The sequence below is a fragment of the Dermacentor andersoni genome, chromosome 9, assembly GCF_023375885.2.
Source record: "Dermacentor andersoni chromosome 9, qqDerAnde1_hic_scaffold, whole genome shotgun sequence".
Lineage (NCBI taxonomy): Eukaryota > Metazoa > Arthropoda > Arachnida > Ixodida > Ixodidae > Dermacentor > Dermacentor andersoni.
Genome location: NC_092822.1, coordinates 102,228,368 through 102,248,310, shown reverse-complemented (window position 1 = coordinate 102,248,310; position 19,943 = coordinate 102,228,368). Strand labels below are relative to the sequence as shown.

General features: G+C 46.1%; 2 protein-coding genes across 2 annotated transcripts in view; both read right to left on the bottom strand.

Moving 5' to 3' along the window:
• The window catches only part of LOC126528456 (serine/threonine-protein kinase TBK1-like), a 113,000-nt gene that overhangs the window by 49,377 nt on the left and 43,680 nt on the right, over positions 1–19,943 (bottom strand). The window contains exons 8-10 of the mRNA XM_050176336.3: positions 9,045–9,155; positions 4,446–4,625; positions 1,223–1,409 (exon numbers count right to left, since the gene is read on the bottom strand). Of these exons, the coding sequence (XP_050032293.2) occupies positions 1,223–1,409; positions 4,446–4,625; positions 9,045–9,155 (478 nt within the window). The remainder of the gene's footprint in view (positions 1–1,222; positions 1,410–4,445; positions 4,626–9,044; positions 9,156–19,943) is intronic.
• LOC140213177 (tigger transposable element-derived protein 4-like) lies at positions 12,986–14,473 on the bottom strand. The gene has a single exon (XM_072284344.1). It carries the CDS (start codon positions 14,471–14,473, stop codon positions 12,986–12,988), a length of 1,488 nt encoding a protein of 495 aa, XP_072140445.1.

The following is a 19,943-nucleotide window of genomic DNA, read 5'->3' as shown; positions in this document are numbered from 1 at the left end:
CTGTCTGAGCAAGCGCTGTAGGCGGGCCAGGATCATTTTTCGCTGGGGAGTGTCGCTAGATAGTGATCTAAAGAAAGGAAGGACGCTTGATTCTGCAACCCGTGAGGGAGCACGGCGAAGGGTCGTCAGGGGAGAGGCGGTGGCAAGTGAAAGATGATAGAGAAAGAGGGAGGATGTGGCCTAATAGACTCCACTATGCGCGACAGGGGGAGTGTCGACGGCTCGCCCAAACAGCCCGAGGCAGCGCGGTCACGGTAGGGCGAGCGGTTGGATGGAGCCGCGCCGCCGGGTTTCCCCGCTACCGCGAGGGAAAGCCAACTTCTGGGGGCACTTTTCCGCCGCTTGACGTTCGATATATCGGGAGTCACTGCAATATTTGTTCGATGTAAGCGTAATTTTTGCTATATATACTCGTTGTAACTATACCGTGACCAGAAATTGTTCGATATATAGAATAATTCTATGTAAACGGGTTCGATATAGTCGGGTTCGACTGTAGCAGCGAATTCTTTCAATGAAGAATACAGCACAGAGCAGCAGGAAGCTTGGTAGCGAATGTCCAAGCAGCTATGCCTAACTTTGCAGAGTTCATGACAGCACAAAAAGATGGGGCCAACAAACACCACGTAGTCAAAAACGGCTAAAGTGACTACGGTGGCTACAGCTGGCTACAGCTGCCAATTGATCAGCTTGCAGGAGTACTGGTTCAAGGCTGCGAGATAATCGAGGTGGCAGCGGCGGTGGTTTCGATTACGCTATTTCGGACCTGCAGTAATACAAAGAATTAGAAAAATTGGACGGCGAAGCTTTCAGCATTGGAAATTTTGGATGTCCTTATACACTGGCTTTATGAGGCACATGGCAGTGCCACAAAGTCATCAGAATTATCAGGCATACCCGAAAAATCAGTTGTTTGCTCTTGTCAGTTGTTTACAGCAACGAAGACAAGGTTTTATGGGCTGTGCATGGTGATAAGCAGGCCTTAAACAGTGACTATAGGAGATACCCGGTCTACTAAGACACGTATTAAATAAATTTCTTTTCAAAATGAGAACATAACCATTTTACGATAAAATCTGATAAGTGAATAGCCAACGTCATTACATTTTTCATGACATTACACGAATTTGAAATTCATTTTTCACTGAAAATTGGGTGCCCTTTAGAATTTAGTAAATATGGTAAATAGTAAATACAGTAGTCAACTCTACTCAGCACGTGCCTGAACTTGGGCGCAGTTGATGTCAAGCAGCAAGTAGGGGCGCTCCAAGGTGGTTGGGGGTAGCCTATGCGCAGAACTGCCACGACCAAGCGCGCTCTCCAACAACACTCCCTCGGGTAGCAGCAGCAACTGCGATGCGGCCGGGAGGTTCGTCTGCTGGTACACCTCGGCCTTCAGGTCAGCCAGCCTGCACCACAGAGGGACCCCAGAGGTGCTAGCTGCTTCGTGCCAAACTGGTGACTTTCGAATCACCTTGGCCATTAAAATGTGCGATTCTTTACTTGACCACAATGTTACCAGCAACACTGAGTCTTGCAAAAACAGTCATGTTTTTCATTTGCATAGAACACTTAATCACTTTAGATATATATATTTTTTCTCTCTAGATCATTACAGAACAGAGAATGCAAGTTTCGTCAGAGCACCTGGATGTCACTGTGATGTCACTGTTATTTCACAGATTATGAAGTATAGCAGAGCCTCACTGATTGACCCCATTTCATACAATTTCCCAGCGCCACTGTTCCTGACCAAGAAGACAAAACATAAGCCAAAAGAACAGGATAATATGTTCACAGAAAACACAATCTTTCGGCACCAATGTTCAACAGATCTCAAAACTGTGATCATATGACACATTTTCCAGCTGCTAGATTCCGATTCTGTAAGAACCAGAAAAGCCGTGAGGCACGAGTGACAAAGAGCAGTAGGTGCCGTCGCGGCCGCTTCCCCGCAGTACTTGCCCACATGTGTACTGTGAAAATGCTAGCACGCACTCACTTTTCTCTTGCACTACCAGCAAATATCCTCGTGGGTTGTCGCACATCCCATGCATAGCTATCACCACTAACTCTAATGTGATAACCGCCTTCACCTAGCTACCTGTTTTGCAGCATATTTTAACACAAACATGCTCTGCAGGCAGCACACACTTGCAGCATCTTATTCCGGTGTAGCCCACCAGTTTGATTTCATTCCTGTTCTCTGCTGCAGTCTTAAAAACACTGCGCAATCGGAAAATGCCAACACGTGTCTTGGGCCCTTCGGACCCCAACCAGCTCGATGCGAGTGTCAGCATCAATTCAAGCAACGCTTCACCTTTCGGAGACGGCAATCACAGTTGAGTCAACCAAATCTTTTAGTAACTACAGATCGTATGTTCTCCCGGTTAGCACTTTTCTTTTCTCATCTTTCTTTCTGAAACATGTCAACAAAGTCCAACAGTATTTTCTTGCATTTGTGCCATATCAGCTCAGTAAAAGTTCTGAAAACTTGCTAGTTTGTCTCTGGCGTTCTTGGAATACAATGTAAACCATCTCTATCAATAAAGAAAGCTAACTAAACCTGAGCGGATAGCATCAACATCCATGGCATCAAAGCTAGCCAATGCCGGAAATTCAAAGTGATGGAATCACTGGTTTTGGCACCGTGCACCAGAGCAAACCACCACCCTTAATTAGTAGGTCATGGGACATTAAGAACTGATCACCAGCTGGCACGAGGTCTACCTTGTCTTTTCCATCTGAAAGCTTGCCGAAAACAGCAGGTGCCTTTTACTTTTTCTTCTTTTTTAATAAGTAAGGTTAAAATGGTCTACTATCAATCGTCAATAGAATGAACACAAATATAATAAATTATTGGATATAACAATATAAGTCCAAAGTATGTCTAGCTGATATCTGCATGCAACAAATATGTGCTTCTCATATTTATTTTTCCTTGCCTGTTTTTTCTTTGCTTGAAAATGTACTCACTGCATGCTAAGAAGTATTTAAAGTATTTATTAGATTGGGAAGGATTAGGAGAGAACGTCAACGGCATATATATTGGCTGCCTACAGCTTCCAGATGACCATTGTCCTGTTCAGCAAAGCTGAGGATAAATTGCAACAAATGACTGAAGACCTTAGCCGAGAAAGTGTAAGAACAGGGTTGAAGAGAAAAGCAACATTCAATACCCTGGCAAGAGAACAAGAATTTATGACTGGCAGTCTGCCCCTGGAATCTGTGCAAGAGTATGTTTATCTAGGTTATTGACTGAGAGGGGACCCCCATCACGAGAAGGAAATTTACAGAATACTTAATTACAGAATTCATTTACAGAATTACAGAATTAATTTACAGAATTCACCTTAATTACCCATAATTACTACTAATTAATGTTGCTATACCATTTACTATCTTCTGTGTTACTACTTAGGTCAGACAAGACACTGATTATGTCACCTCCTCCCCAATGGCACCACTGTCACGTGCCCAACAACACATACACTAGGTCGCCTGTTTAGTCAGCCAGATGGCTGCGACATGGCTTACTGTGCTTTCCCCGACGCCACGACGGCTCCACGGTTTTGGTTGGCTGAAGGTGTGCCTAGTGTATGCAATGATGCACACGCTAGGCACACCTTCAGTCAACCAAAACCATGGAGCCGTCGTGGCGTCGGGGAAGCACGCTCGTCTCACACCCTGAAGGCCCAGGTTCGATTCCCACCCAGACTGAAAGTTACCGAATTTTCTTTTTAAAGGCATTAATTTACTTTGTGTACAGACCTCCCCGAGAAATGTGGCGTCAATCCGAGCGTTCCCTTTACGTGTTTTTACCGTTTGCTCCGTCGGCCATCTTTAGTACCATCACTTGATCCCGCCACATTTTCTGCCTCACGGGACACATAATGCCTTCACAATAATATTTAGCCCACATGTTCACAGGAGCCTGTTCTACAGATTGACAACGTTTTCTTACTGTATTCAAAAAGTGTTTCAGGGCCCCTTTAGGAGACAGCAAGACAGCAGTGAGGAACAGGGAGCCAACAAGGGTAGCCGACATTCTAGTTAACATTAAGAGGAAAAAAAATGAGGTGGCCAGGCCATGCGATGCATAGGGTAGATAACCGGTGGTCTATCAGAGTTACAGAATGAGTGGCAAGGGAAGGGAAGCGCAGCAAAGGATGGCAGAGAATAAGGTGGTGTGATGAAGTTGGGAAATTTGCAGGGACAACTTTGAATCCACTAGGGCAGGACAGAGGTAATTGGAGGTTGCAGGCCTTCTTCCTGCAGTGTACATAACAATAAGCTGATAGTGATGAATATTCGATATAACAAACTTGCTTTCATGTCTGGCGTGACTTCCGTCATAACATGGTTCAACTTTAGAGCTAGCTTGCAGGGTGTTCAAAAGCATCCATTGAGATCAATCACCATCAACGCAATCAAAATGAACTCACGTTGCCTGAGATGGCAGGTAGGCATGTATCTCGCGTCCCTCGTTCAGGTACAGCACGTGGACGAGACGACAGCGAAGCACCTCCGTGACGGACTCAAAAAACTGCTCAAAGGTCCACATCTTGGAGTCGTCACACTCCAGTAGTCCAGCCAGCAGTGGAACAACCTTCTCTCGTAGTCCCCTGTCAGTAAAATCAAATATAATCCACAATATGTTTATACAAGTCTAGTACAATGAATACTTCGTGTCAGCGGGACGCTGGTATTAAAACCATTGTAACGTGACCAGTAGTCTTAGGATACTTCACACACTTTCTGGTATCTATCTATGACCTGATCTAACCATTTTCCTCTCACACCAACTTTTCACGTCAAGCAGTTGTGCGCCTACAAACGGCATTCTGAGTGAGGGACCACCGTAGGATATTTCACATAGATGGTGGTGCTGAACATGCAACAGTCATCCTGTCCACTCGCTTTCATTGGCAAGGCAGTTTGGCAGCTTCCAGATGGTCATGCGACCGCTGTGAATAGATATGCATTGATTAGGTAACCGTAACTTTAGTCGCGAACAGCTGACGATGCAACTCCTATTAGGCCTAACGGTGTGGCCATGATGAAAATTCGCTGCAGCCCGATGTGATAACAGCCGTAAACCATCAAGCAAAGCTTGTCGCTAATATGTTACTATGGGTGGCTCCTCACTCATTAGTCGCGAGACCACGCATATGGGTTAGACTGACAGCCATTGAAGCGGCGTTCAAGTCCGTGGTCGACCAGCCGGCAAGTGCCATAGGCATGCGTGTTGAATTCGTCTGTGTGCTTGCATGTGGGTAGAAAGCTCCTAACTGCACAAATCTGCGTGTGTGAACATTGAACTCACAAATTTGATGCAATCAGCTTGCCTTCCGGTGGCTGATTTTGTGACATTGTCCATGAATGCCTGTCAAAGTACGTGCCCCAAAAATGTATTAAACGGAACCAAAGACACCCTTGGTATAATAGAGAAATAATTCAGCTCACTCGTCGCATTAAGCGGCTACGTAAGCAAAGCCATTCCGAGTGTAAGGACAATACTTCTTTATTCAACACGTTGAAGTCTAAATTAAGAGTGAAAATGCAAGAGGCTAAGAACTTCTACTTTAATAATACATTGGCTACATTTATGGAAAAAAAAATCCATCTAGGTTCTGGAGATCGATTAGTCCTGCATCTTCTGTACCTTCTTCCTTTATTCTTAATGACCAATCCTGCTCCCAATCTGAAACTACAGCCAATGCATTCAACAACTTCTTCAAATCTGTTTTTTCTACCGATAATGGCACCAATCCCCCATTTTCCGCGTGCCGCAATCTGCCCTCTCTTCCAAATCTTGATGTTTCCTCCTCCGGAGTACATAACCTCATATTAAAACTTGATGTAACGAAAAGCCCAGGCCCAGACGGCATTCCAAATATGTTCCTAAAGAGGTACTCGGAATGGTGCGCAAACTATCTGACCATAGTATTTAAAAAATCAATCGGCTCTACAACAGTTCCCCGGCTGTGGAAATTGGCTAACGTCGTGCCCGTATTCAAGTCCGGAAACAAACAAATAATACCAAATTATAGGCCAATATCTTTACTTTCCACCAGCTCTAAACTCTTGGAGCACATTATTCACAAGCACATTGTGGAATATCTAAATGCAAACAATATTCTTTCCCGATCGCAGCACGGTTTTCGTGCTGGTTATTCCACTGTTACGCAGTTGCTTGAATTTACACACGACATTGCCTCTTCCCTTAACAGCCGAGGACAGCTTGATGCCATATTTATTGACTATTCTAAAGCCTTCGATTTGGTTTGCCATGCTAAGCTTTTAGTTAAACTTCGTACATTTTTTGGTGACAGCAAGCTGGTTCATTGGATAGCTGATTACTTACGGTCGCGCTCTCAATTTGTTACGTTTAACCGCGCGAAGTCGTCAGAGGTACAGATTACATCTGGGGTGCCGCAAGGATCGGTGCTGGGGCCGCTTTTGTTCATTATTTTCATAAATGACGTAGCAGAAATCATTGGAGATACTCAAGTTAAACTTAGAATGTATGCAGACGACTGCGTTATCTACAACACCATCTCTGATGCTCATGATCAGGTTGCGCTAAATAACGTTTTTTCATTGTTTTGTAACTGGAGTGAAACCTGGCAAATGTCTATTAACTTAAAAAAGACTGTAGCTATGACCTTTTCAAACAAGAAACAGCCCCTTTCTTTTACTTATACTAATGACGGAGTCAGTCTAACACATGTTAAGGAGTTTAAATATCTCGGTGTGACTCTAACATCAAATTTAAAATGGCGCAAGCATGTTGAAATAATCTGCAATAAGGCTCGTCGAAAACTTTGGTACAGTAAAACCTCGTTAAACCGTACCCGCTTAAACAGTAGTTTCGGTTTAAAAGTAGTAAAGTCAATTCCCCGACTCAGCGGCCATTGAACATAATGTATTTAGTATCCGCATAAACCGTACCAGCTAATTGCGTACGCATCGGTTAAAACGTAGCGTTTCCACTTTTCGTCACGCAAACACGACGGTGCGTCGTCTCCACCGGGCGGTCCAGCAGGACAACAAGCCTCAGAGATCGGTACAACGGCCTCCAAGCGCCCTGTGCGTTTGCACGTGAAGCCGCATCAACATCAACATCATTTCGACGCCGTGCCAGAGAGCGAGAGACCGTTATGGCGTCGTGCAAGCGAGGACTCGCGTCATGCCGAAGCTCGGATAAAAAAGACGCCGGGTGCTCAGCATAGAAGAAAAATTAGACATCGTCCGTGCTATCGAACGTGACACGAAGAAGTCAGCGCTGGCCCGCGACATGGATCTGCTGTTGACTACAGTGTGTGGCATTTGGAATGCGAAGTTGCTCGGCAGCGCTGCTGCGACCGCGAAGAGATGTCGGCTACGAGGTTCGACTTTTCGCCATCGTTGCCTCTGTTGTTGCCGAAGTGTCGACTAGCGACAGTGATGAGGACGACACGGAAAGCGACAGCACGGGCGATTCAGGCCCGACAGTGGCAGAAGCTGCGCGTTACGTCAGCCTCGTGAATGCAATCGTCGCAACGAGAACAGGGGCGCGATAACGTAACTATTCCAAACGAAAAGCTTTCCGCACTCCGGCACCCGGCAATGAAAAAGGCGCCCCGGAACTTATGCAGCACTAGTGCGCGCGTGCACGGAGAATACGTAACGCCAACGAGGAATCTGCCGTGCGAGTGTTTGCGGAGAGGAGGGGGGCTGGCTGAGAAGCTGGCACGCAGCTTGAGTAAGTTTGAGGCTGCTGTTGTCGTGCTAGGCCGCCGCGGCATGAAACGAAAATAACACTTATGTCGCGCGAAGTGAATAAATACTGCATGTTTTTTCCCCTTTCATCGCACTCTCTCTGAGTTCCGTTTTCTACAGGTAAGTGGGCGATGTCATCTATTTCGGTTAAACAGTACTACCGTTTAGTACGTACTTTTTCCGAGCTCCGGCCGACTACGGTTTAACGAGGTTTCACTGTATCTCTAACGCACGTTAAGTAACTCAACAAGAGAATGCAAATTGACTGCATACAAAACTTTGGTTAGGCCCATACTAGAATATGCATCGGTTGTTTGGTCACCTCACCTCAAGCACGACATAGCTATGTTAGAATCTGTCCAAAAAAAAGCAATCAGGTTCATTTTTCGTCGCTATGACCGGCTATTCTCGCCTACTTCGCATGCGCACGTTTTAACGCTGCAATCTCTCGAACATCGGCGTACTTCTGATCGCGTTATCCTTCTTCATAAGATAGTTCACACCGGCTTGAGTGTTCTGGCGCCGATTTCTTTTGTTGCAGCTTCTGCACGCTGTACTCGACGATCTGATCCCCTGAACATTGTGCCCTTCAGGTCAAATTTGATTCATTTAAGTTTTCCTTCTTTCTGCGGACGGTGGATTTATGGAATAAACTTGATGGGTCTCTGCGCAGACTCGGTACTGAGCATTTTGAAAATGAATTGCGTAATTATGTATTCTGCTAATGTTTTCTTGTATTCTGGTGAATTTTGTTGAAAGTATTTGTAACTGTATTTTTTTTTTTTACTCTGTACTGACTCCTGCTATGTCTCAGAAACTGAGACAGCAGTATTTGTAAATAATAATCCGCCTGATCTTCCCACATGCTTTCGAGCTTTCCATATGTGCTGCTTTCGTTGCTCCTTCTGTTCACATAGCATTAATTGTTTTGATCGATCTGATTGACCAGGTCGAACCTCGTACCAATATAATTGTGCGCCGTGGCAACACTGCGCATGTCAAGGCATCGACCACGGCCGGGCCAGTCACCGAAGGTACCAATATTAAAAAAATGGAACATTCCAGAAATCAAATTATTCAAATGTTCACTATTCGATTGGAAATAAAATATTCGAGTATTCGCTCATCCCTGCTAAGAACCAATCGATGACAGCACAACTGAATCATATGCAGCAAGATGCCTATGCTGACCCATTCTTGACACAACACCAAGGTCCACCTCTCTCCCTTTTCATAACCGTACACACTCAACAATGCCACAAGCAAGCCACAGTACTCACGGCGACAGGAGGCAAGTTCGGGGCAGCTCCTTGCTCCACTCGATGGGGCCATTCTCGGCGTTCTGCACACCCGAGATGACACCCGACTCCTTCTTGGAGGTGATGCAGTACCTGCAGAGAGCCCCTGCTTTCAGGCAAGTGTGGCACAGAAAGCACTATTCTGGCTCAATCTTTATTGGAAGCAGAGAGGTAGCGGAGATGCCGTCTTTAAAAGGATTGAAAACCACCCAGAATGTGCCACGAGATTTTGATGAAAAAGAGAAGACCATCACTTATAGTGATAAAATCAAGCATGCTGCTTGCAGCTTAAGGAAGGAAATATTATTATATTAAACAGGCCCAGAAAGTCGCAATAAACGATATGTCGCAGCACTTTGCAGTGAAACCTTGAGACTACAGTTGGATGCTGACTATGTAACCACAAAGTTTAGTAGGCAAGTCGGCTGTTATTAAGTGCACCGCATGGATTGTTTAACCACAGAAGGCCCCCCCCCCCCCCCCCCAACACTATTTGACAAAACATAAATTTGAAACAACTGGTTCACATCTATTTCTGGCCATGGAAAGTATATGTTGGTACAAAGAAAGCAGCGAAATGATAATTGAGTAAAACTTATTTAGTATAATAATTATACAGTAATTTATTTGCTGAACTATTCTCAACTGAAAACTCCCTCCAGCATATCAAAAACACTAGTATGGGTTCTCCATTGGGTTTTCAGCACTTAAATTTGTTTAAGGGCATTGTGGCCCAGACATGTAAGCTACAGCCCTTAGCCACATTCCCAGAGGCTGCTGTATATTATCTGTAGTGTGCATCTCAATATACCGAATAAATAAGTGAATAAATAATCAAGAGTTCTTTGGCAACAAATTCAGCGTATGTAGCGCTCTGTGGGGTTAAAATCGCAGCCTTTATACAGTCGACTTTCGTTAATTCAACCTTGATGGGACCGACAAAATGGATTGAATTATCCAGTAGGTTGAATTAAACAACACACAGAAAAAAGAACAGTGAAACACACCACTGATTCATTTAGCAGTATTTGCCAGATTCTAACATGCTCCCAAATGAAACATCCAACCGCTTATATCTGTGCAAAGTAGAAAACTAATGCAAAGATAACATGAAAGCTCTTAAACAAGGTAGAAACCTAACATGCATCTGATTTTCTAACAAAAAAATACACAAGGGTCTAATGTGTGTTGGACAGTGGTGGCCAGTTTGCTGTAGTCAGCTTCACCACACGTTTGCTTCACAGCACTACAGCTGTGTTATGCGGCAAAGCATACAAATGCCAAGCTCTTTTCTTTTTTTTAAGAAAAAAGAGGCAGACATTAGCATCGGGTAAATACTGCAATTAGACATTGCAAGCTACCGTTACTGCTTGAAAATCTTGATGATGTATGGCGTTTAATGGCGCAAGGGCCAGCTATGGCCAAAGAGCGTCATGACATATGGTAATGAATTGTGTAAGTAATATCTATGAAACTATCAAATTGTCAAACGTAGATGCGATGTGGCTGTAACGAGGCCTAAAAACCGGTTGCTGTAAACTGCATAAAATATATAAGCATCAAAATACTGACAAACACTCATGATAAAAAAAGGGCACAAAAGTTTTGGTATGAAGAAGTGGTATACAGTCAAACCTCGATATAACGAAGTCCAATTTGCAGCCGAAAATTTTGTTAAATCGCGAGTATCGTTAAGTCGAGGTTTGCATGTTTCAGCAGTCCAAATAAAGATGCAGGTTCTTGGAACACTCCTGGCATATGGCACCTTGTAGATAGCAAAATTACAAAGATAACCAATAAACCCCGGAACTAATAACACAACCAAGAGCGTGATGCCCGATAGCCAGCGGGTACGAACGCATTTTTCTCCATTACGCGTACGGTGAAGAGCAGGTCTGCAGCAAGCGCCGCGCCTAGTGCTCATAGCTGCCACTAGATGTGGCCATCATCATCATAATTTGTCATCACTAAAAAAAAAAAAAAAAAAATTCCGTTCACGAAGACATGGCAACCCGTGGCGCAAAGAAAAAAAAAAATTATGCACATGCCAGAGCTATCAACTTGAATATTCTTTTGAAGAAAATTGGAAGTAGTATTGGTGGATCCACGAGGCCACCACTCACCATTAGAGCACTTAACGCTCGCAGCCATCAGATGATACCGCGCTCAGTAAAGCAATGACGACGTTGATTCATGAACGCTGAAATATTTTATTTAATTCCCGCAGAGCAATTCTATGCAACTCAGGTGGAAGCAAAGAACTCCGTCAGCTTCATCTGCCGCTTTTTAATAAGCGTCGGGGTTATAAGGCGCTCGTAGGTTGACAGAGCTGCTAAGGCTTGCTCTTACGAGTGCGCGCCCGCATACATGCATAAGAGATCCAGCGCATCCATGACTTGCTTCGGTGTAGGTATGCTGCTTGCTGCCTGGAGTTCTTGATCCGAGTCGTCGTCCTGCATTTCTGTATCTGTGACGCTCTGGATTATTGCGTCATGGTCCAGCTCTTCAGTTGTCACAGCGCAAGCATCGCTGAAGACAAAGTCCTCGAGTGTCGCGTCGCTTGGAGCACCTCCCTGATCGCAGAGCAGCTGCCACGAGTCAACGACATCTGTTGTGTACGCCATACTCTCGTTACCGTCATTTTACTCACGGCGGAGCAGGGCCTTAAAATTAAGGCGAAGCTTTGGGCTTGTTTCATGACCATGTCGCACTTCACTGGCAGGGACCGATCACGCATTTCAGCGACGTACACCACAAGCTTAGCCTACAGCTCCGGAAAGCGTCCAGACTTCGGCACGTGGAAAATTTCTCACTTGCCGTCACAAATGAAAATTTCGCTTCGCTGCAGTCGCCACTCTCGCACCACCCGTTTGTGATTTGTTTCTTCGGCGTAAGGGATGGCAGCCCTCTTGAACGCTGCTGCGAACAAGTGCCGAACGATTAGTGGGCCTGGAGCACTCATGACGACTGGGGAAGCGTAGAAGTAGCACGTATCCGGCAGTCAAGTGGAACTCGTCAAACCAATGCCAATGCCTTTCAACAGAGAAAGAGAAACCCGCGAGCGGTGTCTGCTCTTCCATGTACTACCGATACTCCCCACAAGCGCTGCCGTTCTGAGGGTGCCGCCGCAAATGGGAACAGCGGCGCTCCCATCAACTATCGACAACAACCCCCCCCCCCCCCCCGTGAGTGTTACAAGCACTGTAAAACTCTCAAAAATGTTGAAAAACCCTTCCGAAAAGCGAACAAACACGTGGGATAGCGAAAAGATACGGGTAGGGCCATAGAGCAAACATAAAATTGTAACTACGTTGTAGCTCCCGTTGGTCTCGCTTTTTTGCCGGGGCCATGTTTTGGTTTCGATTGTAAGTCGACCCCCCCAACTTCAGACTTTCAAATTTGAAATAAGTGGTCAACTTACAATCGTGTAAATACAGTAACCAAGTTAGAAAACGTGCCCAACGAGTGCTCTTCGTAAACTTACTTCCGGTTGGTGCTTTCCCGTTCCAACAGGTCGGTGACGTCATAGCGTGACACGTTCCGGAACTTCTGAAGCACTCCGGCTAGCACTACAGGAGCGCGTCCGCTGCGGGTTTCATACGTACACAATAGATGGCGCAGCGGCACGTTCTGCTCCACGTATTGAAGCGCGCCGGGAAAATTTGAGCATTAAAGGGCACATGCAAATCGCTGTATGCCTGGCTAAAGTTTTCGTCTGCTTATCAAGGAGGCTCCTGGTACGTGCGTGCAATGCGCGTGACTTCGTTAAATCGGAAGTACAGTACAGTCGACTCCCGTTAATACAAAGTTCACGGGGACTGCAAAAAACTTCAAATTAAACGAACTTCCAATTAAGCACGAAACACAAAAACAGCACTTTATTTGTGGCGAAATTGAGTATTTTCTCTAAGAAAAATAGTCGGTCATCTTGCTCTGCTTCTTCTTGCCGAATCGCGCTGCTGAAAGCAAGTTCTGCAGGCTGTATACGTGGCGGAACGCTTCTTCCGCGCAGCGGCAAAGAAGAGCTCCGCGAGAGCGAGGCCCGCAGCTACATCGGCAGCCTTAGGTTGTGGCTCGCCTTCAACGTCATCGTCGCTTTCCTGGGTCGCTTCCTGGGGCCGAATAATCTCTACAATTTCGCTATCCGTCAGCACACCGCACGTTTCGACCGCCTTGTCTACGGCGAAGTAAGCTTCAAAATTGACGTCCCCGAGAGCATCACCAAAATCAGTGCCGTCAAGCTCGTTTGTTGACGCTTCCTCCGCTGAAATTTCAGAGGCATCCTCCGAAAAAGCTGCCACAAAACCGCAAGCCCTGAAGCAGTTTGCGATTGTTTCTTGCTTCACACGATCCCATGCTCGTGCTAACATGTGGATGGCACTGAGCAGGCTCACCTCGTATTTTGCGGAGTTATCCATACACAAAATCATGCGCTCGAGGAGGTGCCGCCTGTACAGGACTTTAACATTTTTGATGGTGCCTTGGTCCATAGGCTGCAAAACAGCCGTTGTGTTTGCAGGCAAAAATGCGAGGCGTATTGCACTCAAGGCTGGCACATTCACGTGAGCACTGCAGTGATCGACCAGGAACAATACCTTGCGGTTCGAAGAAGCAAACTTGCGGTCCAATTTGCTTATCCAGCTCTTGAAGATTTCGGCCGTCATCCACGCTTTTTTGTTCGCCTCATAGTCCACAGGCAGCGTCTTCATGCCTTTAAAACATCTCGGTTTCGCGGCTTTCCCAATCACAAGTAAGCGACATCGTTCCGTGCCAGTCATGTTTGCCGCGATCAGCACCGACACTCTCTCCTTGCTGCGTTTGCCCCCAGCACAGTCATCGTCCTTGAATGTCAGGGTCTTCTCTGGTAGAAGCCGATAGAAGAGTGCAGTCTCATCTGCATTGAAGATGTCTTCCGGTCTGTATTCGGCGAGATATTCACGCAGCTTGCCGTCCTTCCACGTGGCGCATGTTTCCTGGTTAACGGACGCCTTTTCACCATACACGCTCTTGAAAACCAGGTCATGGCGATCTTTAAAGCGCGTCAGCCATCCATCTGACGAAACGAAGTCATCAATCCCCAACATTGCTGCAAGCGTCCGGGCTTTCATCGCAACGATGTCTCCGCTGAGAGGAAGTTTGTTGCTCCTGGCCTCCCTAATCCAAACCAGCAGAGCCTTCCCCAACTCTGGGTAAGCGCCGGTGCGCATTCGCTTCCGAGAAGTCTTGAACTTGTCGTTCTCAAATGCATCCATTATTGTGCGCTTGTTCTTGATGTAGTTTGAGAGCGTGTTCGGCTTGATCCCGTACTTCCGCGCTATGTCTTGTTTGGCGGCACCTCCCTTCTCAACTTCCTTCAACACCTCGACTTTCGTTGCCAGTTCGAGCGTGCGATAAGAGCCACGGTTTGCCATGGCTATAAACTGTGCGACTAGGTACAGTCAATTCCGAAGCGTAGGATCACCACCCATGGTACAACCTAGCCAACGAGCTACCCGCACAAAGGCGCTCGATGAACACACGCCTCGACATACGCTGCGCACGCTGCAAGACTAATCTCGCACAATCTCGCCACTGCCAGTATGCAGCGCTGCGTGCACCTATGGCACCTGCGTGGCCTCCGCGATCAGCTCCGGCCACGCGCGGCAGCCGCGCGTGGCCTCCGGCGGGAGCCGCTTTGCCTCCCGCCGGAGTTTATCGCGGAGGCCACGGCAGCCGTAGCAATGAATAATCGCGCCGCTCCAAGAAGGATGGCGTTGCGGGCGGCTGCAGTGGCGATGACACCAACGCGGAGCACGGAGCTGTTGCAGCACTTGAAAAATTGCACATTGTACCAAAGAATGAAGGTCACCTCGAGGATCCCGGCTGAAAATTAACTTCCAATTAAACAATATCACTGGATGAGGACTTCGAATTATCGAGAGATTTCTTCCATAGGATTACATGCGAAACTGACGGGACCAGCACTTCACTTCTGATTAACTGAAAATTCCAATTAAGCGGCTTCGAATTATCGGGAGTTGACTGTATAAAGTGACCTCGTTAAATCGCGAAAAAAAATGCATGGTTTTCAATGGGGCAGTGATTGGGAAACATAAAAGACTGCGTTATTTCGAGAATTTCGTTAAATTGAGGTTCGTTATATCGAGGTTCGACTGTAATAGGATGAATACAAGCACTAGTGTCCCCACAGGGCTCTTGAAGTAAAGCAAGAGCTGAGAAGCGATTGCTGTAAAAACTTGGAGCAGCGACAGCCTCAAAGGCAAGGCTGTCCTACACATGACCCAGCCAAGTGACTTCTAAGGTGTTAAGGGCGGACGCGGGGATCAACTATGGAAAAACGACCCAAAAATAACTTTTTAGAAAGTTGCAGATTCCGAATCTTTGACCCCTTTTCTATAAGTTTTTCAAGTATTTCCGCTGAAAACGACTGCTAAGCACCATAAATAAATATATACACCAGGCAATACAGCGAAAATTTCGTGAAAATCGGTGGAAAAGTCGCGGTTTTCGAGCGCCCCTAGCTCCGGAACGGCAGTACGCGGCGCGGCCATGCTGGTACCGTTGAAAAGCGCGCCTCTTCGCCTTTTGACGCCCCTCTTTCATTTCCTGAGAGAGAGAAGAGCAAGCATAAAAACATAAAAAGTCTGAAGGTCGCGGAGCTGCTTGTTACGGCCGCCGATTGGCTTGCTCCGTCACATGCGTTCTATGAGCCGCCCCATTGGCCGGGTCTGGAAGCGAGCTGCTGCGGCGTCTGCTTCTCCCGTTTCTTCGCGCGCTGGCTGCTGCGCCTCTGTTTACGTGTTAAATATTCGAGGTACAGAGCCGCTTTATCGCTTTATTCCGATTTGAGTTTTCTATTTCATTTTGAGAAAGCGTTTGATTCAGTCGAAACCTCAGCAGTCATGGAGGCATTGCGGAATCAGGGTGTAGACGAGCCGTACGTAAAAATACTGAAAGATATCTATAGCGGCTCCACAGCCACTGTAGTCCTCCATAAAGAAAGCAACAAAATCCCTATAAAGAAAGGCGTCAGGCAGGGAGATACGATCTCTCCAATGCTATTCACAGCATGTTTACAGGAGGTATTCAGAGATCTGGATTGGGAAGAATTGGGGATAAGAGTAAATGGAGAATACCTTAGTAACTTGCGCTTCGCTGATGATATTGCCTTGCTTAGTAACTCAGGGGGACCAACTGCAATGCATGCTCACTGACCTGGAGAGGCAGAGCAGAAGGGTGGGACTAAAAATTAATCTGCAGAAAACTAAAGTAATGTTTAACAGTCTCGGAAGGGAACAGCAGTTTACGATAGGTAGCGAGGCACTGGAAGTGGTAAGGGAATACATCTACTTAGGACAGGTAGTGACTGCTGATCCGGATCATGAGAGTGAAATAATCAGAAGAATAAGAATGGGCTGGGGGTGCGTTTTGCAGGCATTCTGAGATCATGAACAGCAGGTTGCCATTATCCCTCAAGAGAAAAGTTTATAACAGCTGTGTCTTACCAGTACTCACGTACGGGGCAGAAACCTGGAGGCTTACGAAAAGGGTTCTACTTAAATTGAGGACGACGCAACGAGCTATGGAAAGAAGAATGATAGGTGTAACATTAAGGGATAAGAAAAGAGCAGATTGGGTGAGGGAACAAACGCGCGTTAATGACATCTTAGTTGAAATCAAGAAAAAGAAATGGGCATGGGCAGGACATGTAATGAGGAGGGAGGATAACCGATGGTCATTAAGGGTTACGGACTGGATTCTGAGGGAAGGGAAGCGTAGCAGGGGGCGACAGACAGTTAGGTGGGCAGATGAGATTAGGATGTTTGGAGGGTCAACATGGCCACAATTAGTACATGACCGGGGCAGTTGGAGAAGTATGGGAGAGGCCTTTGCCCTGTAGTGGGCGTAACCAGGCTGATGATGATGATTTCATTTTGTGGTTTCGAGCATGACTGGGCGGACGTGGACGACGAAATACGCGACCAAGCACCGCTTCAGCAGCCGCAAGCGCAAGCCGCCGAACATCCGAACGATAAGTAATCCTAGCAGAGATGTGTCCGCGCGCTAGCTTGCAAGAGAGACTGTCGACGCATTGCTGGGCAGTTCGCAGGCTGTTGCAGCCTTGAGCTCCAATGGTGGTGATACCGAACTAGGATGGATGGATGTGTGTTGTTTAGTGGCGCAAGGGCCAGGTGTGGCCAAAGAGCGCCATGACTGATAATGATACGTTAAGCGCTGATTGGTGAGTTACGAGGATGGGGTGTAACATGGCTGTAAAGTGGCCTAAAATTAATCGCTATTGTAGGAGCATAAAACGATATATAGGTATAAAATTATGGCAGTGATATGTGGAGTGGTCTCTGGGTATACTACGAGTGACAAGTGATCATGGGGCTAAAATGCATGAATATGTAAATAGCACATATGTCTCCTTAAAGCCTTTGAGTCCAAAGGCTGGGAGGCAGGTGCTTTCTTTTAATGCAGCTACCGCAGCAGAAACCTCTGTTAAGAGGCTGTGCTACGGATTTCCTGGGGCTATAATATGAAAACTCTGTACAGCTTTTAAAAATTGAAACAGTGATTGATGTTTAAAGAGAGGTTCCATACCTATAATCATTTGGGGATGCAGTGGAATTTGTTGCCGGTGAGGTAATGGGAAATGCTCTTTCCTATTTGCATCTAATTCTCTGCATTGTATCAGGATGTGAACCACGGTAAGTGGCTCACCACATTTATCACACGTGGGTGGATCACCACCTGACAAGAGGTATGCGTGTGTACTGTATGTGTGTCCTATTCTAAGTCTGCAAAGTGTTACTTCCGTGCGGCGGTTCTTTGCTACCGGCGGCCAGTTACCAAGATACGGCTTGATAACATGTAGTTTATTTTCTGTTTGTTTGTCCCACAGGCGCTGCCAGAAAGCCCTTAGCTTTTTTCTTATTGAGGGCTTGAGGTCCATTACAGGGACAGTCGTCGAAGTGTCTGCAGCGTTCGTGTGGACGGATGTGGCTAGCTGGTCAGCCAACACGTTTCCTTCAATCTCGCGGTGCCCCGGCACCCAGCATAATACGATATGCTGCCTGGACGCATAGGCGGTGCATAATGCTGAATAGAGAGATACAATTATAGGATTTTGATATTTCTTCACAGTTTTCAATGCGTTTACGACGCTCAAAGAGTCTGTATATATAACTGCCTTTGGGATATTTAGTTCTTTAATGTGTTTAACGGCAGCCAATATGGCGTAGGCCTCTGCTGTAAATATACTTGTGCTCGTGTGCAGAACACCGGTATCCGAAAAGGATAGACCGACTGCTGCGTAAGATACGCCAGAATTACACTTTGATGCGTCTGTAAAGAATTCAGGACAGGAGTATTTGTGTTGTAATTCCAGGAAGTAGTTTCGTATATGCGCGAGAGGAGCGCGCTTTGTAACAGTTATGAAGGAAGTATCACACTCTATTTGTTGCCACTGCCACGGTGGGAGCCGTATAGCAGGGGACATAAGGTGGTATTCAAGCAGGGGAACCCTTGTTTCTTCAGCTGTGTCTCTAACACGCAGTGAAAAAGGTTGTGCGACTGTGGGTCGGTTGCGAAAAAGTTGAGAACTGTACAAATCATTTATAGTGGGATACGCGGGGTGCTCACTGTTTGCGTTCACTCTCAGAAAATACATGAAAGACGAGTATGTTCTCTGCAGATTAAGAGACCACTCATCCGATTCAACGTACAGGCTTTCCACTGGGCTTGTTCTAAAGGCGCCTGTGGACAGGCGAATTCCTAAGTGGTGGACAGGGTCTAGCATCTTTAGAGCAGTTGGAGTAGCCGACTGGTAAACTATGGCTCCATAGTCTAGCCGTGTGCGTATGAGGCTTTTATATAAGTTCATAAGACATTTTCTATCACTGCCCCAGGTTGTGCGTGAGAGAACCTTTAAGATATTCATTGTTTTCATACATTTGTTTTTAAGATGCTTTATGTGCTGTATAAAAGTCAATTTAGCGTCTAAGATTATGCCTAAAAATTTATGTTCCCTGTTTACAGGCAGACGCGCATCATGCAACACAATTTCAGGATCAGGATGCAGGCCTCTTTTTCTAGAGAAAACGACACAGGTGCTTTTTTGTGGGTTCAGTCTGAACCCGTTCTCATCAGCCCATTTGGAGACCTTGTTAAGACCAAGCTGGACCTGTCGCTCACAGATTGCGAGAGAACTTGACTGAAATCCTATCTGCACATCGTCAACATATGTTGAATAAAAGATGTTATGCGGTATGTGTAGACGGAGAGAATTCATTTTTACTATAAATAGCGTGCAGCTGAGCACCCCGCCCTGCGGCACTCCAGTCTCCTGTACAAATTTCCGTGATAAAACATTGCCCACTCGAACACGGAATGTGCGATTAGCCAGATAACTTTTGATAACATTGAACATATTACCACGTATACCTAAGTGTGAGAGGTCTCTCAATATCCCAAACCGCCACGTAGTATCATATGCTTTCTCCATATCAAGGAATACAGATAAGAAAAACTGCTTATGGACAAAAGCTTCACGGATACGTGCCTCGATGCGTATAAGCTGGTCACTGGTAGATCGACCCTCCCGAAACCCGCACTGGTATGGGTCGAGCAAATTGTTTGATTCGAGGAAGTGTTGTAGGCGACAGTTAATCATTTTTTCGAAAACTTTGCAGAGGCAACTTGTTAATGCTATGGGTCTGTAGCTTGATACAGAGGAAGGATCCTTTCCTTGCTTTAGATATGGAATTACAATGGCCTCCTTCCAAGCAGAGGGGATCTCGCCGGAAAACCATATAACGTTGTAAAGGTAAAGGAGGGTTTTCTGTGTTTCGGATGGTAGTTGTTTTAACATCTCAT